The sequence below is a fragment of the Lineus longissimus genome, chromosome 2 (genome assembly GCF_910592395.1).
Source record: "Lineus longissimus chromosome 2, tnLinLong1.2, whole genome shotgun sequence".
In the NCBI taxonomy this organism is placed as follows: domain Eukaryota; kingdom Metazoa; phylum Nemertea; class Pilidiophora; order Heteronemertea; family Lineidae; genus Lineus; species Lineus longissimus.
In genome coordinates, this window is record NC_088309.1 from 20,108,865 (window position 1) to 20,126,709 (window position 17,845).

The window sequence follows — 17,845 nt, forward strand, 5'->3', positions numbered from 1 at the left end:
GTCTCCTCCAGGGTTGCGACGGACGCAACGAAGACGTTTGTTAGTCAGTGGTACATTTTGGCGACAGTTTCTCTAGGGAACTGAACGACAGTTTCAGATGACGGTAAGTGGACATTCTGGAGGACGGTTTAACAACGCAGGTTGTCAAGGGGACTAAAGGACAGCTTACGAATGATAAGCGTGTGTTGTGGATGAATGTACGACATTCTTGTGACAGTTTCTCGAGGGGATTAGGGGACAATTCGAGAATGGTAAGCGTGGAGGATAATATACATTCTGATGACAGTTTTTCGAGGGGACTGGGGATTGCTCGAGGGTGGTGACTATAGGAGATAGGGTACATTCTGTTGACAGTTTCTCCATGCGACTTGAAGACAGGCCGTCGAGCTGACTGAAGGAGTTTTGATTCGTCCTGGAGACTCTTTCTCCAAACAGGAAGGCAGGCCGTCCAGCTGACTGTCGGAGACATGGTACGTTCTGGAAACAGTTTCTCCAGGCGACTGGAAAACAGGTCGTGAAGGTGACTGTAGGAGATATGGTATGTCTGGAGAGAGTTTCTCCAGGTGAATGAAAGACAGGTCGTGGAGTTGACTGTAGGAGACATGGAATGTTCTGGAGACAGTTTCTCCAGGTGAATGGAAGGCAGGTCGTGGAGGTGACCGCAGGAGATGAGGTACATTCTGAAGACGATCTTCCCAGGCCAATGGAAGGCCGTTTTGGGGTGACTATACGATATATGGTACATTCTGAAGACACTCTCTCCATGCAACTGGAAGACAGGCCATGGAGGTGACTGAAGGAGATATGGTACGTTAGAAAAAGGAAGGCTTGAAAGCCAAGCTGGCAACATGGAGATAGAAGTCACTTACAACCTCATAGGTAGTCACACTCACACTTTGATTCAAATTGAGGACCAGAGGAACCAAAAGGGTGCCTTTAACTGACAAAAGACCCTGGTGGATCTTTTGCGGCCAGTAACCGCTCAATTTTACCAGCCACAAGGATTCCGGTAAGTCTTTTGTGGCTCGTAACCAGTACATGTATACCATTGAAGCACCATCGTACACAATGAAGACAAGTTAGGAAATTGACGAGCGAATTTCCTAATCTTCCTGGTGTCTTAGCATCGAGCAAATACTCTTAGCATGATATATCCATGTGCTAAGATTACTGGCACCACAGTCATGAACAAACTACGTATTCATATTTACAAAGTTTTAATTTTTCTTCTGAAAAGTACTCTCTCTTGACCGGCAGTAGAAGAAATAAGGAGGTTAAAACTAACTCAAAACAGACTTCTCTGTTAGCATGATTCCATGAGTTTGTCCCAATCTTAGGGACAAAATGAACAAAATTGAAAGCTCTCCCATGGGAAAAGTAATTTCACCTCAAAATAAGTTCACTAAATTTCGTTACCTAGAACATATGGTACATTGTAAAAGAAACTAAAAGGAGGAAGCTCTAGATTACTGTAGAAATAGCCATCTCCACTAAACTGCGTGGGCAATGTACAGTTTAAATACTTGACCAGCGCATACAAGTATAGCTCAATATAATTATCCTCTTATTTCAAATTCATCAATATATTCAAAGAATTATATATCATAATCGGTCGGGGAATTACATATTTATGGAACAGAATAATGCCAAAACATGGAATGCCATTTGATTTCGAAACCTGAATGTCTTAACTGAAGTAATACACTGAACTGAGTGCCATTCTTCCAAATGTCGTAAAATATTGTAAAAACTGATTCATCTTAAGATTAAGTGAAAATTTAATCAGTGGCATCTTGAGCCCTTGCCTGTTTCCGAGCCAGATATCTCGCCTTTGCATCACTGATACTCTGCCCAGTGTTCCTCTTAGCATACTTTTTCAGAGGATCAGTTTTTGGAGGCTCCTCATGGGAGTTGGATGGAGGTTTTGGCAGTGGACTGTCTTCATCTGAACTATCATCTCGGTCTAAATCTGAAAAGTTTCTTTTTTTCACATCTGTTCTAATGTCATTAGCTTTTCCCTCAGATATGTCCTCACCAGTATCGCCGTCTTTTTCACATTCAGAATCCTTCTTATGCTTTGCCTTGTCCTTATTTCGATGTTTCTCCTCTGGAATTCCATCAGCACCCCTGTGCTTCTCCCCTCGATCTCGATCACTGTCCCTGTGCTTTCCCTCTCTGTCCCTGTGCTTACCCTTTTCATCCCTATCTCTATATACATCCCTACGCATTTCATCACGATCTGAGTGTTTTTCAGAGTCCCTGTATTTTTCTTTCCGTTTTTCCTCCTTATTTCTGTCAACATCTCTATGTTTTTCATCTCGATCCCTGTGTTTTTCATCCCTATCTCTACGTCTTTCATCCCCACCCCTACGTTTATCCTCGCTATCATCTCGGTGTCTCTCATCCGGATATTTTTCATTCCGACCCCTTGATTTCTCATGACTGTCCCTGTGTCTGTCCTCCTTATGCTTATCACCCCTATCTCTATTTCTATCATCCCTGTGCCTGTCCTCCCTATCCCGCGACCTATCAAAGTCCCTGTATTTATCATCCCCATTCCTCTTTTTATCATAGTCTTTGTGTTTTTCCCTCTTTCTATCCGAATCATCTCTGTCCTGGTGTTTCTCCCTCTCTTCATGTCTTCTGCCTTTATCGTCTACACTCCGATCCCTGTGTTTCGATCTATCATCATCTCCTTCAACTTTCACCTTCGTTTCACTGAAAGATTCAAAAAGATGTTATTTTAAAAGTTTCTCTACGAGCAGTTTTCTAACTTTTGGCACAAGGAAACACAAAGGTTATTTTCAATGTTGTTCTACCAGCTGTTTTGTCACTTTTTCCATAAGGAAACAACATGCCCACCCCCTACACTAAGAGATGAACTAGGAGGTCTGGCCTGAACTTTGTACAGAGGTCACCTTCAAGTAAATGGAAATGACAAAGACTAGTGTCCTTTCTAATAGGGTGTCTCACTAATAGGCTGGCTGCTTTTTAAGAATGAGAAGCCCAAACACCAAAAACCTGAAATTCATGTTGCCCAGAATGCGTACCTTTCTTTCGGCTCCTCTTTGACAACAGATGGCACTGGCTCCTCCCCTGTCATCTGTTTCAGCAAATGGCGATGGAATCCACTCATATCCTTCTGGTTCTTCACGTCTAGCTTTTCTGAAAGAAGATCAGACACTGATTTAACATAAGAAGTGAAACGATATGATAAGGCGATACACTGACCACAGACATCATGCAGACATCAACTTTAGCTGTTCTAATATTTTCAGGTGAAAATGTTGTCGGATGTCCTATCTGGAATTTCTCCAACATGTACAGGCAGCATCTGGTGGGTCACACACAGATATCACAGAGCTCATGGTTTAAAACAGGTTAAGGACAGCCAAAGCCTCGGAAATTTGCCAGAATTTAATCAGAAGGCAAGACATCTGAGACTGTTCTTCAGGCAGCATCCAATGCTCAGGGATCCAACACTGGCAACAGGACACTCAGGGTTTCTGCCTACCTTCCATCTCTTGTGCCAGCTTCTCCTTCTCCTCAGCCTCCTTCATCTCTTGCAACTTCTTCTTATAAGCCGAGGTCACGAATGCCTCCTTATCCTTAAATTCATCGCCCTCTTGTTCTCTCTCCTTCTGCACTTTCTTCTGGGTTCTGCGCTCTTGTTCTTTCTTACGCAACTCTGCTGACTTCAATAACTGCTGCATGTACTTAGGCTACAAGATGAAACAATATTCGAATGATAACATTTGGTCGGTTTACAAAGGTGCTACAGGTCACAGGTTATAGTATTGGCGATGATGACGATGAGGATGGTGGAGGAAGCCTTTCTTATTAAAGTTACAAGCTGAGATATTTCCATAAAAGTTGTTGAAGTGTCTTCATTACTTTCAAGATCGCTTAGTTCTGTACAATGTGTTTCAACCCCCTTGATTATCTCCTTTTAAAGTTGTCAGGGCTAAAACTACAGTTAAAAATCTTCAGACTGGATTATTTTAGACATCCCAAAGAAGTGTATAAGACGTCCAGTACTTCATCTCAACCCAACCTACCTTATTTTTATTATCTTTTTGTATCTCCTTAGCTTTGGTGAACTTTGCTGCCTCATCTTGCTTCAGTTTGTCATAGATGTTGTCATATTCATAGACTGATGGATCATCTGCCAAGGCCTTCTCAATCTCAAGCTTTGTCTGAAAATTAATTAATTAGAACCACATTATCAAATATATAGGGGGAAAAAATACAAGTTTATATTAAAGATCTTCCAAAAGGTTTATTTGTTTTTCTATCATTTGCCATTTAAACTTAAATTTCATGGCTCTCTGTACAAATTAAATAACAGTAACTGTAAGTATTTTTCTAATGTTTACCACCGGTTCATAAGAAAGCAGGAACGGACCGAAACGAACCAAAACGGGCCGGAACGGAGTTAAAATTTGCCGAAAAGGAACTTCTGGTGGTTTTAAATGGCATCTATAGGCAAGATTGGGCCCCTGAATTATAAATTATGTTCATATAATGAAGATCAGACTTCTTTTCCATCGTGGTATTGATGATATTGCCTGATTTGGTCGGGGCCGATTCCAGTAGCAGACAGCGCTTATACTGCACAAGAACTGATGACGTCACTTCAGGTCTGCGTGAAAGTAAATTTAGTCCTCATTAAATATTTAGGGGCTATCATGGAAAAGAAGTCTGATCTTCATTATATGAACATAATTTATAATTCAGGGGCCCTATCTTGCCTATAGATGCCATTTAAAACCACTAGAAGCTCCGTTTCGGCAAATTTTAACTCCGTTCCGGCCCGTTTTGGTCCGTTTCGGTCCGTTCCTGCTTTCTTACGCACCCTGTTTACCACCCCTGCTTCTAGTTCGATTGTCATGCATGACAACCATGAACCAGGCATATAATTACATTACCGGTACAGTATTAAATTACCTGCTTCTTGACTCTGGCATCACCAGAAGCCTTTTTCAAAGGCGCCAACTTAGGCTTGCTCTCATCATCACTGTCATCACCAAATATTGAAGGTCGACCTCTGATTGCCGCAGTAGCTTTCGAGTTTTTGTTGGAGATGATCAGTCCATACCTGCAGAGAATAAAATCATTACAGAATTTTAAACAGACCTGATTTTTGACATGATTTTACAAGTTCATATGATACAGCACATATTGTAGAGTGTGTTTATAACATGAGATTGGGTAATTTGACATCATTTGGACATGAAAAGGGGAATTTGAAGCCACTAACTTTTTTCCACCAACTTCGGCCGCCATGTTTCCTTTCGTGATAGAGGATAAACTGCAGCCAATTCTTCTTCATAGTTTCATGCAATGTGGTCTAACTAGACCTTTATGATACAAGTAATTCCTGTCAAAAATAAGTATTGAACTCAATTCAAATAATTTTGGCATTGTTTTGTCCTAAAATTGTAGCAATAGACCAAAATTTGAAGAAATAATAAAGGTGATGGTTTGCTACTCTGTCCATAGAGGTCGCTTTCCATAATTGGGAACTTTTCATTTTTGATGTTTCATAAATACCTCATTTCCTTAGAGTCAAAACAATATATTTGCAAAATCTTTACATTGTTGAATTAATAACATCATCTGTCAAAAAATAACATCCAAAAAATGGAGGAAGACAGTAAAACAAGTGCTCTACAACCTCCTAAAGATTGTTCATGTAAGTGCATGCTTTCTTTGACATGTGCATACACAGGGTGTCTCAAAAAACTGCATTTCTACATAAAACATCAATGTGAAATGCTACCATTGAACTGTTCTTCCTGTCTGTATAGCAAGGTATGCTTATAACACACTTGTCCACGGTATGTGAATAATAGTAGAAAGCGTAGTTTGTCAAGAAGACCCCCAGTATGATTGACAGATTGTTTATCTGTCATTTCAATTCATTTTCAGCTGGTTCAACAATGATAGAGACAGCTCCAAAACTGACAGATGCTCAGAGAGCCCGCATTGAAAGAAATCGACAACATGCTTTGTTGTTAAAACGCTCAAGAGAATTGAAGAAAACTGCAAATAGGTGAGCTTCAGTGTGATGCAAGAGCCGTCTGTCCTCGTATCAATAAATCAGAGGCTTAGGTTCAGAACAGCTTAAAAAAACATCATTTAAACATGAAATGTGTGAGAGTCAATCAAATGTTTTCTACTGGTGGTCCAGAGCATTATACCTCAAGAGATTTTCTGGTCACCATACTCAGATGCCAGGAAAACGTATATCTGACACTTGAATATCCAAAATCTCCTGGGGCAGACCCAAGACCCTTCTCACTTCAAAAGTTTCATCTTCTCTCCCCTCTGGGTTGAGCTGGCCTCCCTGGCTTTCTAAAATATCAGGATCTCAAACCATTTTGTACTGTAGTGAATTGTATTGTTGTATAGTAATTGTAAAACCTTTCTTATGAGTAGCACTGTAATGTGTAATTCTTGGAATTAAGTGTGCGAGATTATTGGAATTGGGTATCAGATAAGATACCTGTGAAAATTCCCACGGTCTACTTTTAATCCTCCATTCTCCCCAGCGTGATCAATTACGTCAGCATTGATGCGGCTCCTCATTGGATGGAGACGCATCAACGTTGCCCCCTGATTGGTGCAGACAAAGCTGCGCGTGAATACAAAACAGCTGTCCGCACGCTCTCGGCAGAGAGAGAGAGAGAGAGAGAGAGAGAAGAGAGCGATAGAGAGTTATTCCAGTCTCCCGAGTATTTTATAATCACGTGCACGAATCGTCATCCCGACGAACTATTTTATCAATTATGACTTTGGTGTGTATAATTTTGTGAAGCAGTGTTAGAATAAAGGATCCGGACGTTAGAAGGCAAATTCAGGACTTATTACGTTAATAACCTGTGCAAATACAACAGTATGGATCAAATTTCAGCTCATCAGAATGGCAGAAATCAAATCTTTGCAAAAAATGCATTTTATATTTATATGTACATGTAATTGTTTCCAATTCTAGGATTGAGCCACCAAGCAAAAAGAACTGCGACTCTGGGGCAGGCTTTGTGGTGGATGATGAGGAGGAGGAACAAGGGCACACAACTATTGTTCATGACCCAGGTCAGAGATGATTTCTATTTAATTAATCGTAACTTTGATTGCTACTTTAGTTAATTCTACTTAAATTGATTCCTTTAATAGCTCGGGTAATATTATGAAAAGCACTTTGAACGATGTAACTACATCAGATTTACAATGGAGTGCTAAAGAAATCGCATCATTAATGGACATTATTATTATCAACATTATTACCACTTCATTTGTACCTAAGAACCTCATGCTTACATTATCATACCCATGAAGTGGTTTTACATACATGTAGATACTGACTGGTTTGATGAATTATAATTTTACACTGTCGCATTTTAAATTTCAGCGCCAATAAATTTTGGGGACCGCCTGATGTGTACAGAGTGTGGAGGAGAAATGCTCAATTCCTATCTATATAAACAGTTCAATTTGGCTGTGTGCGACAAATGCAAGTGAGTGTGTTTTCTTAGCTTGAATACTCATCCTATAAAAGTCCTGTGGATGAAAACGTCCCTGACGACAAGACTACAGTCCTAGGCTTCCTGTAAAGAAGGGTGGAGATGTTTTTCGTAACGAAATAGGGGACTGTCTTGACTCTAATCAGGAGAAAGTATAACAGAACTGGTGTACCACTTTTAACACCTATTTATCGGTAGAATATTCCACCGGGAACTTGACATTGGACATAGATCTCCTGCGTGGCGTAATGTTGGACAAATGAAAAAATGAATGGAAAACTATTGCATAACCATTGGAAACCTTGTCAATTTCCACCAGTGATTGTGCATGCCCATTCAGCTTTCCACCATAATTCACCTGTAGTTAGCGTTTTCACATATTGTGTTCTGTTACAGAGAGGACAATGATGAATATGACCTGATTACCAAAACTGACGCCAAAAAGGAATACCTACTCAAAGATCACCACTTTGAAAAAGATCCGCCATTGAAGTTTATAGAAAAGAAGAATCCGAGACATGACAGATGGGGGACGATGAAACTATATTTAAAAAAACAGGTTTGTGAATATTTTTCATGGATCAGGTAGTTTTCAGGGTTTTCTCTCCTCCTCTGTCTGAGGTCATCCTATCAGCTTGTAGAATGACTTGTCAAAGCAACAGAGAAATTATGTATCATTCTCTGAAGTATAAGAGGTGCATTGCGGCAGGATGCTAGCTTGTGGACGAGCTGACGTTGTCGAAAGAGAGGGAAGGTGTATCATACTCCCAACTTTAAAAGATGGCCAAGCATCCACTCTGTGAAAGAATTTCCTTTATGAAGTTGTCCATGAAGTTGACGTTCTCAGCCCCGTCACTGAAGTTAAGCAATGCCGAGAGCAGTTAATTGGTGGATTGAAAACGGAGAAATATAGTAAATTACATATTGCCGGTAGACTTGTAGAATACTTACCCACATTGCTGGTATACATGTAGAATACTTACCCATATTGCTGGTATACATGTAGAATACTTGCCCAAAATATTAAAGGTTCTGTGTTGTCTTAGGTTATCACCAGGTCTCTCGAGGTGCATGGCGGAGAAGATGGCTTGGAGGAAAAGAAAGAAGAGAGAAAGGAAAAAAGGGAAGAGGGCAAGCAGAAAAAGTTTGACAAGAAAATGAAACGTGAGGTTCCTTTGATACCGTGTTGTCTTGATATTTGGACTGGACTTCATTACTATGGAATCCCTATGACCAAGTATGGATTGATCTCATCCATATATCCATATGACTGATATTGTCACAACTTCCGTCATAACCGTTGGCGTGTAGGTAGCCAATTAAAGACAGCACAGGCTGCTGCCTTCAATCATGATTTATTATTTGGCGTGGTCATCTCTTAGACATCTTGCCAGCAAAGGCTATCTATTATCAAGTGATGTCTTCCTAGTTTTGTGATCAGAGTTTTCTACTTACCAGATGCTTTGCCTGCCAGGGCTGATCAAGTGGCATCTGCCTGATTTGTGATCAGAGTATTCCATCTACTAGATAAGTTCCCATTACGTGGCTGATGAGCTGCATCCACCCAGAGCTCTCTGGTGCTGGGGCAGCAGTGTCTTGCCTTTTTCACAACCAATTAGTCAAAGAGAACGAAAGGTCGGAGCTTGACTGCCAGTGGCTGTACCAGTATGTAAGCCATTGGAGTATTAATATGGAGAACTCATCCTCTGTGCTTTCTCAGCACTTGCATACCTCAATGAGAACTACCAGATCTTCTCTTCTGAGACATTGCTATCTTTTTACAACACTTATCATAACTTTATCTGTTGCAGAGTTGCGAATGACGGTGCGATCAAGTCTTTACAAGAAGGAATCGGCAGCACATGAACATGTCTACGGTGGTGAGGAATACGATGAAGAAGAGGATGTATATACAAAGACCTGTCAGTCATGTGGACACAAGTTATCTTACGAGAAAATGTGAAAAAATAGTTTCAAAGATGACATTGAAAAGAAAGACAATGACTCTCTGATAGAAGTGTACTCCATTTCGCGAAGAAGTGTCACTCTGATTTTTGGTGATTATGCACAGTGTGGTGTAGCGCTGGGCCAAATAGATATACATGTACACGGAAGACAAAATGTAATTAAACATGAAACAAATCAAAATTCCATTTACAATAATTACATGGCTAAAAAAATGTTCATAACAAACAATCAAATGACTCTGAGGTTGTCTATGAAGTTGCCGATCACTGTTGGCGTGCTCTGACGCTTGGTGCAGTGTTCTCTAAAGCTCCTACTGCTGCAGATGTGGCATCAAACAAGACGTTTACAAATGCTAGACGCATACACATACTGGTTGTACCTGAAATGACAACTCCTACACACTGTAATGCTGTACAAGATCTCTGCATAGACGTTTTCAAGCGACATTCTCCGCTGGACGATCAGGCAGTGACACTGTCTTTGGTATGATCTGGCTGTGACATTGTCCTCCGTATGATGAGGTAGAGACATGCCCTCAATCTGTCCGACAGTGACATTGTCTTCAGTATAATTAGGAGGTGACATTCTCCTCTGGACGATCAGGCAGTGACACTGTCTTTAGTAAGATCTGGCTGTGACATTGTCTTCCGTATGATCAGGTAGAGACATGTCTTCAATCTGTCCGTCAGTGAAATTGTCTTTAGTATAATTAGGAAGTGACATTCTCCTCTGGTCGATCAGGCAGTGACACTGTCTTTAGTATGATCTGGCTGTGACATTGTCCTCTGTGTGATCAGGTAGAGACATGTCCCCAATCTATTGGCAGTGACATTGTCTTCAGTATGATTAGGAAGTGACATTCTCCTCAGGACAATCAGGCAGTGACACTGTCTTTAGTGATCTGGCTGTGACATTGTCCTCCGTATGATCAGGTAGAGACATGTCCTCAATCTGTCCGTCAGTGACATTGTCTTCAGTATGATTAGGAAGTGACATTCTCCTGAGGACAATCAGGCAGTGACACTGTCTTTAGTATGATCTGGCTGTTACATTGTCCTCTGTGTGATCAGGTAGAGACATGTCCTCAATCTGTCCATCAGTGATATTGTCTTCAGTTTGATTAGGAAGTGACATTCTCCTCATACCTTCAGGCAGTTACACTGTCTTTAGTATGATCTGGCTGTGACATTGTCCTCTGTATGATCAGGTAGAGACATGTCCTCAATCTATTGGCAGTGACATTGTCCTCAGTCTGATCAGGCACTGACGATGTCTCTCATCGTGATGGCAAGACGGTGGGTGTGCTTTGTCCGATTTGGTCTAGTTGTGAGCGTCTCATCTCTCCCACCATTTTGACAGATTGTTAGGTGCCTGGCAGGCAAGTCGGTCTGGTTGTTACCGTCTCAACTTTCTCACCATGTTGACAAGACGGTGGAGGGGCCAGGCCCACTTTTTACTGCATTGGCAAGATGGCAGAGCTATCAGGCCTGATTCGGTTAGTTGCGACAGTCAACATGTTGAGAAAGGTGAGACAGTCACAACCAGACCGACTTGCCTGCCAGGCATCTGAGTTGGCGTTTGGTGTTGTTGTTGCAACATATCAGAGTTTTTACCTGCCAAAAGAAAGGCTTCCACCTTGTAATCAGATCAGTTCATCAACTGTACTCGGCGAGTGGGCGTGAAGTTTTATAAGCCTTGTTGAACACACCATGGAATGAATTGTGATGTGAACTAAAGCCTCGAGATTTACTGGGTTTGTTCCCATAGCAACCTAGTCTACGAAAGTGTCTCTTTGTTTTGATGGCATAAGGGGATTAGCTCATTTTAGTTAAAATATTATAGTCTGATAGGCCCTAATGACAAAATGGCTCCTGACGTATGTTCCTTGTTTAATGATGATCGCTACTGGTGGATGTTACTGTAAGGTCGCGATGGCTCCTGACGAAGACCTTTGAACAGTCACTGAGGAATCTGTCAGGAACAGTCGCCATCTAATATCTGCCAAGAGTCATTTCGTTGTCAAAACCACAACACAACTCGTCACTATCTGCGTGAAAACGTACGTTGATATCAAAACCATTTAACTTTATGCAATTACCAACACAGCCTATCTGTTTACAACAAGTATCTAGGGCGATATCATACCGGGAAAATCCGTGAATTATTAATCCGACTCATCAAACGCAGAGCCTACTGGGCCTTTCCGATATATAGATTTTCAGCTTGTAGCTAAGTAACCGTTCGATGAGCTCAGCATCGTTGTTCATACCTATGCAACACAAACATTTATGCAAACCAGCTACTTTATGGACCAGATTGATCTCATATGCATTGTTATTCAATGAGATTTGAGATATTTTTGACCAAGAGAATTCGTTCGAGGACGTGATTGTGACACAATACGGGATTAGGAATTTAAGGTAATTATCACAACTGTACGTCTTGCAAATTACAATTTGAAAAGGACACATTGAATTTTGATTTCTATATATGTTTGTGTACTGCAAGATGGCGACCATGTTCATTTTAGTGATGAAGAACTCCAGCACGGAGAACAAATACAGTATATGAAATCCGGTACAGAATTATGGCATACTCGTCAAGCGTACGAAATGACGAAATTACTGTCGTGTCTCCAAACAAGGACTGAGATCAAACGACTCTTAAGAAGATGAAGGCTTATGCTTATAATAAAGACAATAATGTTCAATTACAGATTAATCCAATGCTAATTATGCATGTAACAGATCTGGTATCATTTGGCCTCCTTCTCTCTATTTCCTTTTAGAAACAAAACCCTGTCTCGAGCGATGGTTAAGTTAACCGTCCATATCATCCGGCAGTGAGTTGTACTGTTGAGCTAAAAGTGAAAGGGACAACATGAACTGGGCACTGGAGCGACGGCGGTTTAAGGACTCCATCCGTCAACAGATCTGCTGACGAAAACAGTCTTCTTGGTCAGTTTTACGCAAATGGATTGCAAATGCACTCCATTAGAAACAAACAAAACGGCTGTGACATAAGGACACCCAGGACAAATCGATGTTAACTAGGTACATCTGCGACTAAGATATATTGGTCGTGATTGGAGAAAATCAAGGATATTGCCTGAGGCCCAAGGGCATGTCACAACGGGTAGGCTTCATCGGTTGTGACCCGAGGACACGAAAGATGTTTCGATTGTAAACAGAGGAAAATTGCAGGTCAACTATTTTGATTGTGACAGGAGGACACTAAATATGTATCGATTATGATCCGAAGACAACTGCGGGTCAACTATGTTGATTGTGACGGGAAGGCACACGAGGTGTATCGATTAAACCGATGGGACAAATGCGGTTTAGCTACATTGGTTGTGACCCGAGGACACCTAAGATATATCGATAGTATTCAGAGGACAACTGTGGGTTAGCTACAGTGGTTGTGACCCAAGGGCACGCAAGATATATCGATAGTATTCAGAGGACAAATGTGGGTTGGCTACAGTGGTTGTGACCCGAGGACACCTGAGATATATCGATAGTATTCAGAGGACAACTGTGGGTTAGCTACAGTGGTTGTGACCCAAGGGCACGCAAGATATATCGATAGTATTCAGAGGACAAATGTGGGTTGGCTACAGTGGTTGTGACCCGAGGACACCTGAGATATATCGATAGTATTCAGAGGACAACTGTGGGTTAGCTACAGTGGTTGTGACCCAAGGGCACGCAAGATATATCGATAGGAAACTGATGACATCTACGGTTTGGTTGTGACCCGAGGACACATAGGACGTAAATCGAGGACATGCTGTTTGGCTATTAATGTCGGTTGTGGTCGAGTCATCCAACTTGAACCTATGAAATCTGCGACTCTGCTATAATTTGATGTGATCCAAGTGCATATCCATTTCAAATCGATGACATTGTAGGATGGTTATGCTGGCCCTGTGCCGAGGACACTTCCGACGAATCGAACGTAAGTCGAGGACATTGTTGGTTGGATACTTTGGCTGTGACACCAATACAATGTTGGTTGTCTTGTATTACGAGGGGACACATTCCGACAACTTTGTTCATGAATGATGGCGACGAACGATTCAAGGATGGATGTGACCAATGGGATAGTTGATGACGTTAACGGTACCTGGACCAATGAGTCTGTCGCGGTCTGGCGAATCACACCAACGGAGTATCAGGTCACAGCAACATTGATCACTTGTCTCATCGTCGCAACAGTCATTGGAAACTCCTCAGTCGTGTTATGTTTTATTCTTGAGAAGCCAGTTCGGACATTTAACAACATATTCATCTTGAGTCTGGCCATGGCTGATTTCTTGGTGGGCATGATCATCATGCCTTTGACCCTGACCTATGACATGACGGGTCAATGGAGTTTTGGCGGTCCCGTCTGCCTGATTTTACAGTACATGGATGCGGTGTGCTGTTGTTGTTCCATTCTTAATCTGTGTGCTATAAGCATGGTTCGATACCTGTCCATCACACATCCCGTGAAATACTCCTCGCACGTCAAGACGCCTTCAAGGGCTGGATACATCATAGCCATGGTGTGGGCCTTGGCGCTTGTTTTAAACTTCCCATCGCTGGCTGGGTGGAATGTAGCAGCTCAGTACGAATCGCACTTACCCTTGAAATTTATCATAAAACACGACAAGGGTTACATAATATACACCGTCCTCACAACATACTTTCTGCCTTTGTCTCTAATCATATTCGCCTCCGTCAGTATCATATTGGCGTTGAGAAAGAACCGGAGGAAAATTGGGATCATGGCACCTTCGAGTAAACAAAGCGAGACCAACAAAGACGGATCTGGAATGTCTGTGGACTTGTCAAGCTGCGCCAATGACAGCAGCGTGAGTGGTGCCGCAGCGTCTATCGGAGACAAATCTTGTTTCACAGTCTCTGGCAACATGGAGCGACCTCCACTCTCATCGACATACCCAGGTGCTTCAAACCCGAACCTGCTGTCCCCCAACGTATTTATACAACATAACGCAGCGAGGAACACGAGCAGTAACTTATTGTCTCCTCTTGCGCTAATGTCTCCGGACAACACGCATTCGCCCACGAATTCAACTGGCGAGACGGTTCTGTCTCCAAGCACCCAAACGTCTGTGAGTTCGCGCCAGTCTCCTTGTAGCTCTGGAAAGAATACACCAATTGAAGCGACAGGTTCTGATCGTCGTTCGAGTGAGGGCCAAATGCGGACGCCAGGTGCTCTGACTTCAAACAATTTTGTGCAGTCTCCGCCAAGTTCCTCCGATATTGATTTGGAGGACAATAATGTATTTGCCACGTTAAACGAAGACCAGTATAGTTTGGATGAATTCCTGGATGCTAAAAGTCGCCCGCCTTCTGCGATTGGGGATCAATCGGAAGACAAGCAGGATGGCTCGTCACCTCCTGTAGTCAGAATTATTATGGTTGGGGCAGCCACACTCGGGATAGCTGGTTCGTCGCATTGTAGCTCTCCTTCTACCAGTCACAATGATGACACGGCCGCAGTAGAATCTCCTGTCTTACTTGACGGAATTTCATTCGTCACGAACACTGATAATCCTAAAGAAGATATGATGGTATCGGACATGGACGAAGGGTTGATTCTTCCTTCAGTGTTACAACGTGAAGGAACAGTTGCGTCATCAACTCTGTCAGTGAAGACAGATAGAAGATTTCTCTCACCTCCGCCGAATGTGCTCGACTCATCGGAGCGACCACCGTCACAAGTAGAACAGGGCCGTCCTCCCAGTGTTGTGATTTCAACAGAAACGTCGTCTGCAGCAAAACTAACTCGAGATTGTCCAACATCGTTCCTTCCGGACAAAATAATTTCTGAATCACTCTATGTCCCCAATGACTACCAATTGCGAGAGAAAACACAACTTTCGGAATCTTCTCTCAAAACTAAACAGTCTCCAATCGGGATGTTCCTGTCGCCTCCGAGTTTATTCACGTCTGCTGATCGATCTTCTTCCGCTTGCAGTTCGACCAATGGTAACTTCTTGTCACCAGGGGCAGGAACCAGCCGTTCGCTTTCATCCGACGCGTGTGACTCCGTCTCCGCAGTCCGACTCAGTTTCATCAGCAAGGCAGAGACAATTATTTCAGGGGAATGTAAAACGATGGGTAGCAAGAACAACTTGACAATGAACGCGATGTCCAAAAAATTCAATCGCAAATTAAAAGTGACCACCGATGTCGTGATCGGCGGCAACAGGATGACTGGCCGTGCTGGACACAGAGCGCGTTTCCGTCTACGAGATCTCCGAGAGAGACGGGCGGTGAAATCACTTGCCGTCATCGCGGTATTCTTCACCGTTTGCTGGACTCCGTTTTATGTGATTTATGTTGTGACACAGTTTTGTCCCTCTTGCAAGGTTCCTAGTCACCTGCTGACGTTCACTGTGTGGATGGGTTATAGTAACTCGTGTTTGAATCCCATTCTGTACACAGTCTTTAATTCAGCGTTCAAGGACGCTTTTTTAAGTATTTGGAGGAAGATCAAGACGGCGTGTCGGTTAGGACAATAAAGACGTGTGCAGGGCACACCACAACGAAAGCGGGAAATTGACACGGGTTTTTCTTGATGAAGTATAATTTCCGTCCATTCAAAATTGGTCTTTCGATGACAGAGTCACAACCAGAATGCAGGGACATGCTCACTTTAACCTGACCTTCGGTTTGTAACTTTGTCCTCATCACTTTGACTTGGGTGTATCACATGGAAACCACATAACCTCTGTTCAGCAACCATTTTACTGTGCTATTACTATGGTTTTTCAGCCTCCTTTTAATCTATTTGGAGACCAATAGTTATGCTGATTGCTACTCCTCGTGCCCATTTGTGCAGCCGCCGAGGTTGCGGTACGGGTTGTGACGGAATCGCGGACCATGTTATACCTTGTCTGATTGTGACGCAATTGCGGACTTCCAGTACGTTGAATAAACAAAATTTAAAAAACAAATGCAAAATTTTTATATAGCTCTTTGTAATGTTCAATATTTTTGAAGCGCTTTACATTTATTCCCCAGACCAAGCTGAAACATTTCAGTACAAGACAGATGAGCTGATGATGAGACAAGCTGAGCATTTCAGACTGGTACCCATTTAAAGACTTGGGCGGAGTTTGGCATGTATCAAGACAAAGAGACCTGCCCATGGTCTCACGCTGACAGTGGGGACAGAACCAGGGACCTCTGGAAAACTAGTCAGAGCCTCGAGCCACAAAACAAGCATCGCGGCTCCTTACGTTATGTTGTTGTTGTCCAAGTTTAAGGAAACCTCATCTCTTGTTATTTCCGTCGTTGGAGTTGGTTTGTTCGTGAAAACTTGGACAAACCAAATAGTTTTATTTGGCTTTTAATCCGTTGTGAAATTTCATTGTTTCACTGCAAGTTCTGTGCAAAGCGGATTGATATTTTGTTGTATCGTCTACCTCATGCATTCTATTGATTCGTAAACAGATGCAATTGCATAAAGCCGGCTTTTCAATCATCTTGTATTTTCTTGGTTCCTGTGTCGTCGCTTATTGGAGGAAACTTTAAGACTGATTTTCACCGCCGATTAGTCGGCATGTCAAAAACCCACCGACCGCAGTTAAACTGCCGTTGTAAATTTTATGGAGTGCTTCTCTTTATATCGAATTGAAACATTGACAAGGCCTTATCGGGCGTTACTGGCAGCAGAGAATAGGTATTTCTCCAGTATGAATACAATCGTGTTTATTTACCCGATGACATTGCGCAAAAATCTGAAATGTTTTTCTCCCTTATTAATGCTTGTACCTTCCCTTACGCTGCATGGCACTCACACGAGAGACTGGTTGCGGCGCAAATGGTCTTTCTCCCGTACAGATGCATTTATGTATGTGTCGCATGTTCTTTCCCATGTGGTAAGTTACTTAAAACGGAACAGCCGGTCACGACACTGCATGGTAGCCCTGTCAACATATTAAATGGTTTTTCTCCCGTACGGATATCAACAGATACCGTAGGAGGTTTAGATTCTGTGATGTCGTTTAATCGTACATGAGTTCGTGAGGACCCGAGGACAACGCTTTTTGCTGTTGATATGCAGGCAATTAGGACAGCGTGGTTTCGGTCTCGCTTGTGACCTGGTGTCAGACTCATTAACCGATTGCTGGGTTGACCAGCTAATGGCCTTGGATGGTGTGGCTTTGGATGGTCTTCAAACGATATGTAAAAGACTCATCCTGAACCCCAGACCAACACTCGGCACTGAAGACCGAGCTCAACGTATGCGAGGGGAGAAGGACACGACGGACTTTCGAGGATGGCTACATGTGTGAGGAGCTACCTAGCCCATTCAAATCATACTGAACTTCC

The 17,845-nt window shown here is 42.5% G+C and overlaps 3 protein-coding genes across 5 annotated transcripts; 2 read left to right on the forward strand and 1 right to left on the reverse strand.

Moving 5' to 3' along the window:
* Window positions 1-1,206: 1,206 nt before the first annotated feature.
* On the reverse strand, window positions 1,207-5,337 carry LOC135482771 (nuclear speckle splicing regulatory protein 1-like). Its single transcript, XM_064763122.1, has 6 exons — window positions 5,261-5,337; window positions 4,948-5,098; window positions 4,059-4,196; window positions 3,515-3,722; window positions 3,051-3,165; window positions 1,207-2,718 (listed from the first exon to the last, which is right to left on the reverse strand). Exons 1-6 carry the CDS (start codon window positions 5,284-5,286, stop codon window positions 1,779-1,781), a joined length of 1,578 nt encoding a protein of 525 aa, XP_064619192.1. The 5' UTR covers window positions 5,287-5,337; the 3' UTR covers window positions 1,207-1,778.
* Window positions 5,338-5,341: 4 nt separating this feature from the next.
* LOC135482773 (DNA repair protein complementing XP-A cells homolog) lies at window positions 5,342-9,700 on the forward strand. Of its 3 annotated transcripts, none has more exons than XM_064763128.1 (7): window positions 5,342-5,476; window positions 5,932-6,055; window positions 6,998-7,098; window positions 7,415-7,520; window positions 7,923-8,085; window positions 8,573-8,690; window positions 9,338-9,700. In XM_064763128.1, exons 2-7 carry the CDS (start codon window positions 5,943-5,945, stop codon window positions 9,487-9,489), a joined length of 753 nt encoding a protein of 250 aa, XP_064619198.1. In that variant the 5' UTR covers window positions 5,342-5,476; window positions 5,932-5,942; the 3' UTR covers window positions 9,490-9,700. The 3 variants fall into 3 exon arrangements, with proteins under 3 accessions (XP_064619198.1, XP_064619195.1, XP_064619197.1); XM_064763125.1 differs by lacking the exon at window positions 5,342-5,476 and adding an exon at window positions 5,492-5,695; XM_064763127.1 differs by lacking the exon at window positions 5,342-5,476 and adding an exon at window positions 5,730-5,814.
* Window positions 9,701-13,560: 3,860 nt separating this feature from the next.
* On the forward strand, window positions 13,561-16,029 carry LOC135482992 (dopamine D2-like receptor). Its single transcript, XM_064763481.1, has one exon. It carries the CDS (start codon window positions 13,561-13,563, stop codon window positions 16,027-16,029), a length of 2,469 nt encoding a protein of 822 aa, XP_064619551.1.
* The last annotated feature ends 1,816 nt before the right edge of the window (window positions 16,030-17,845 follow it).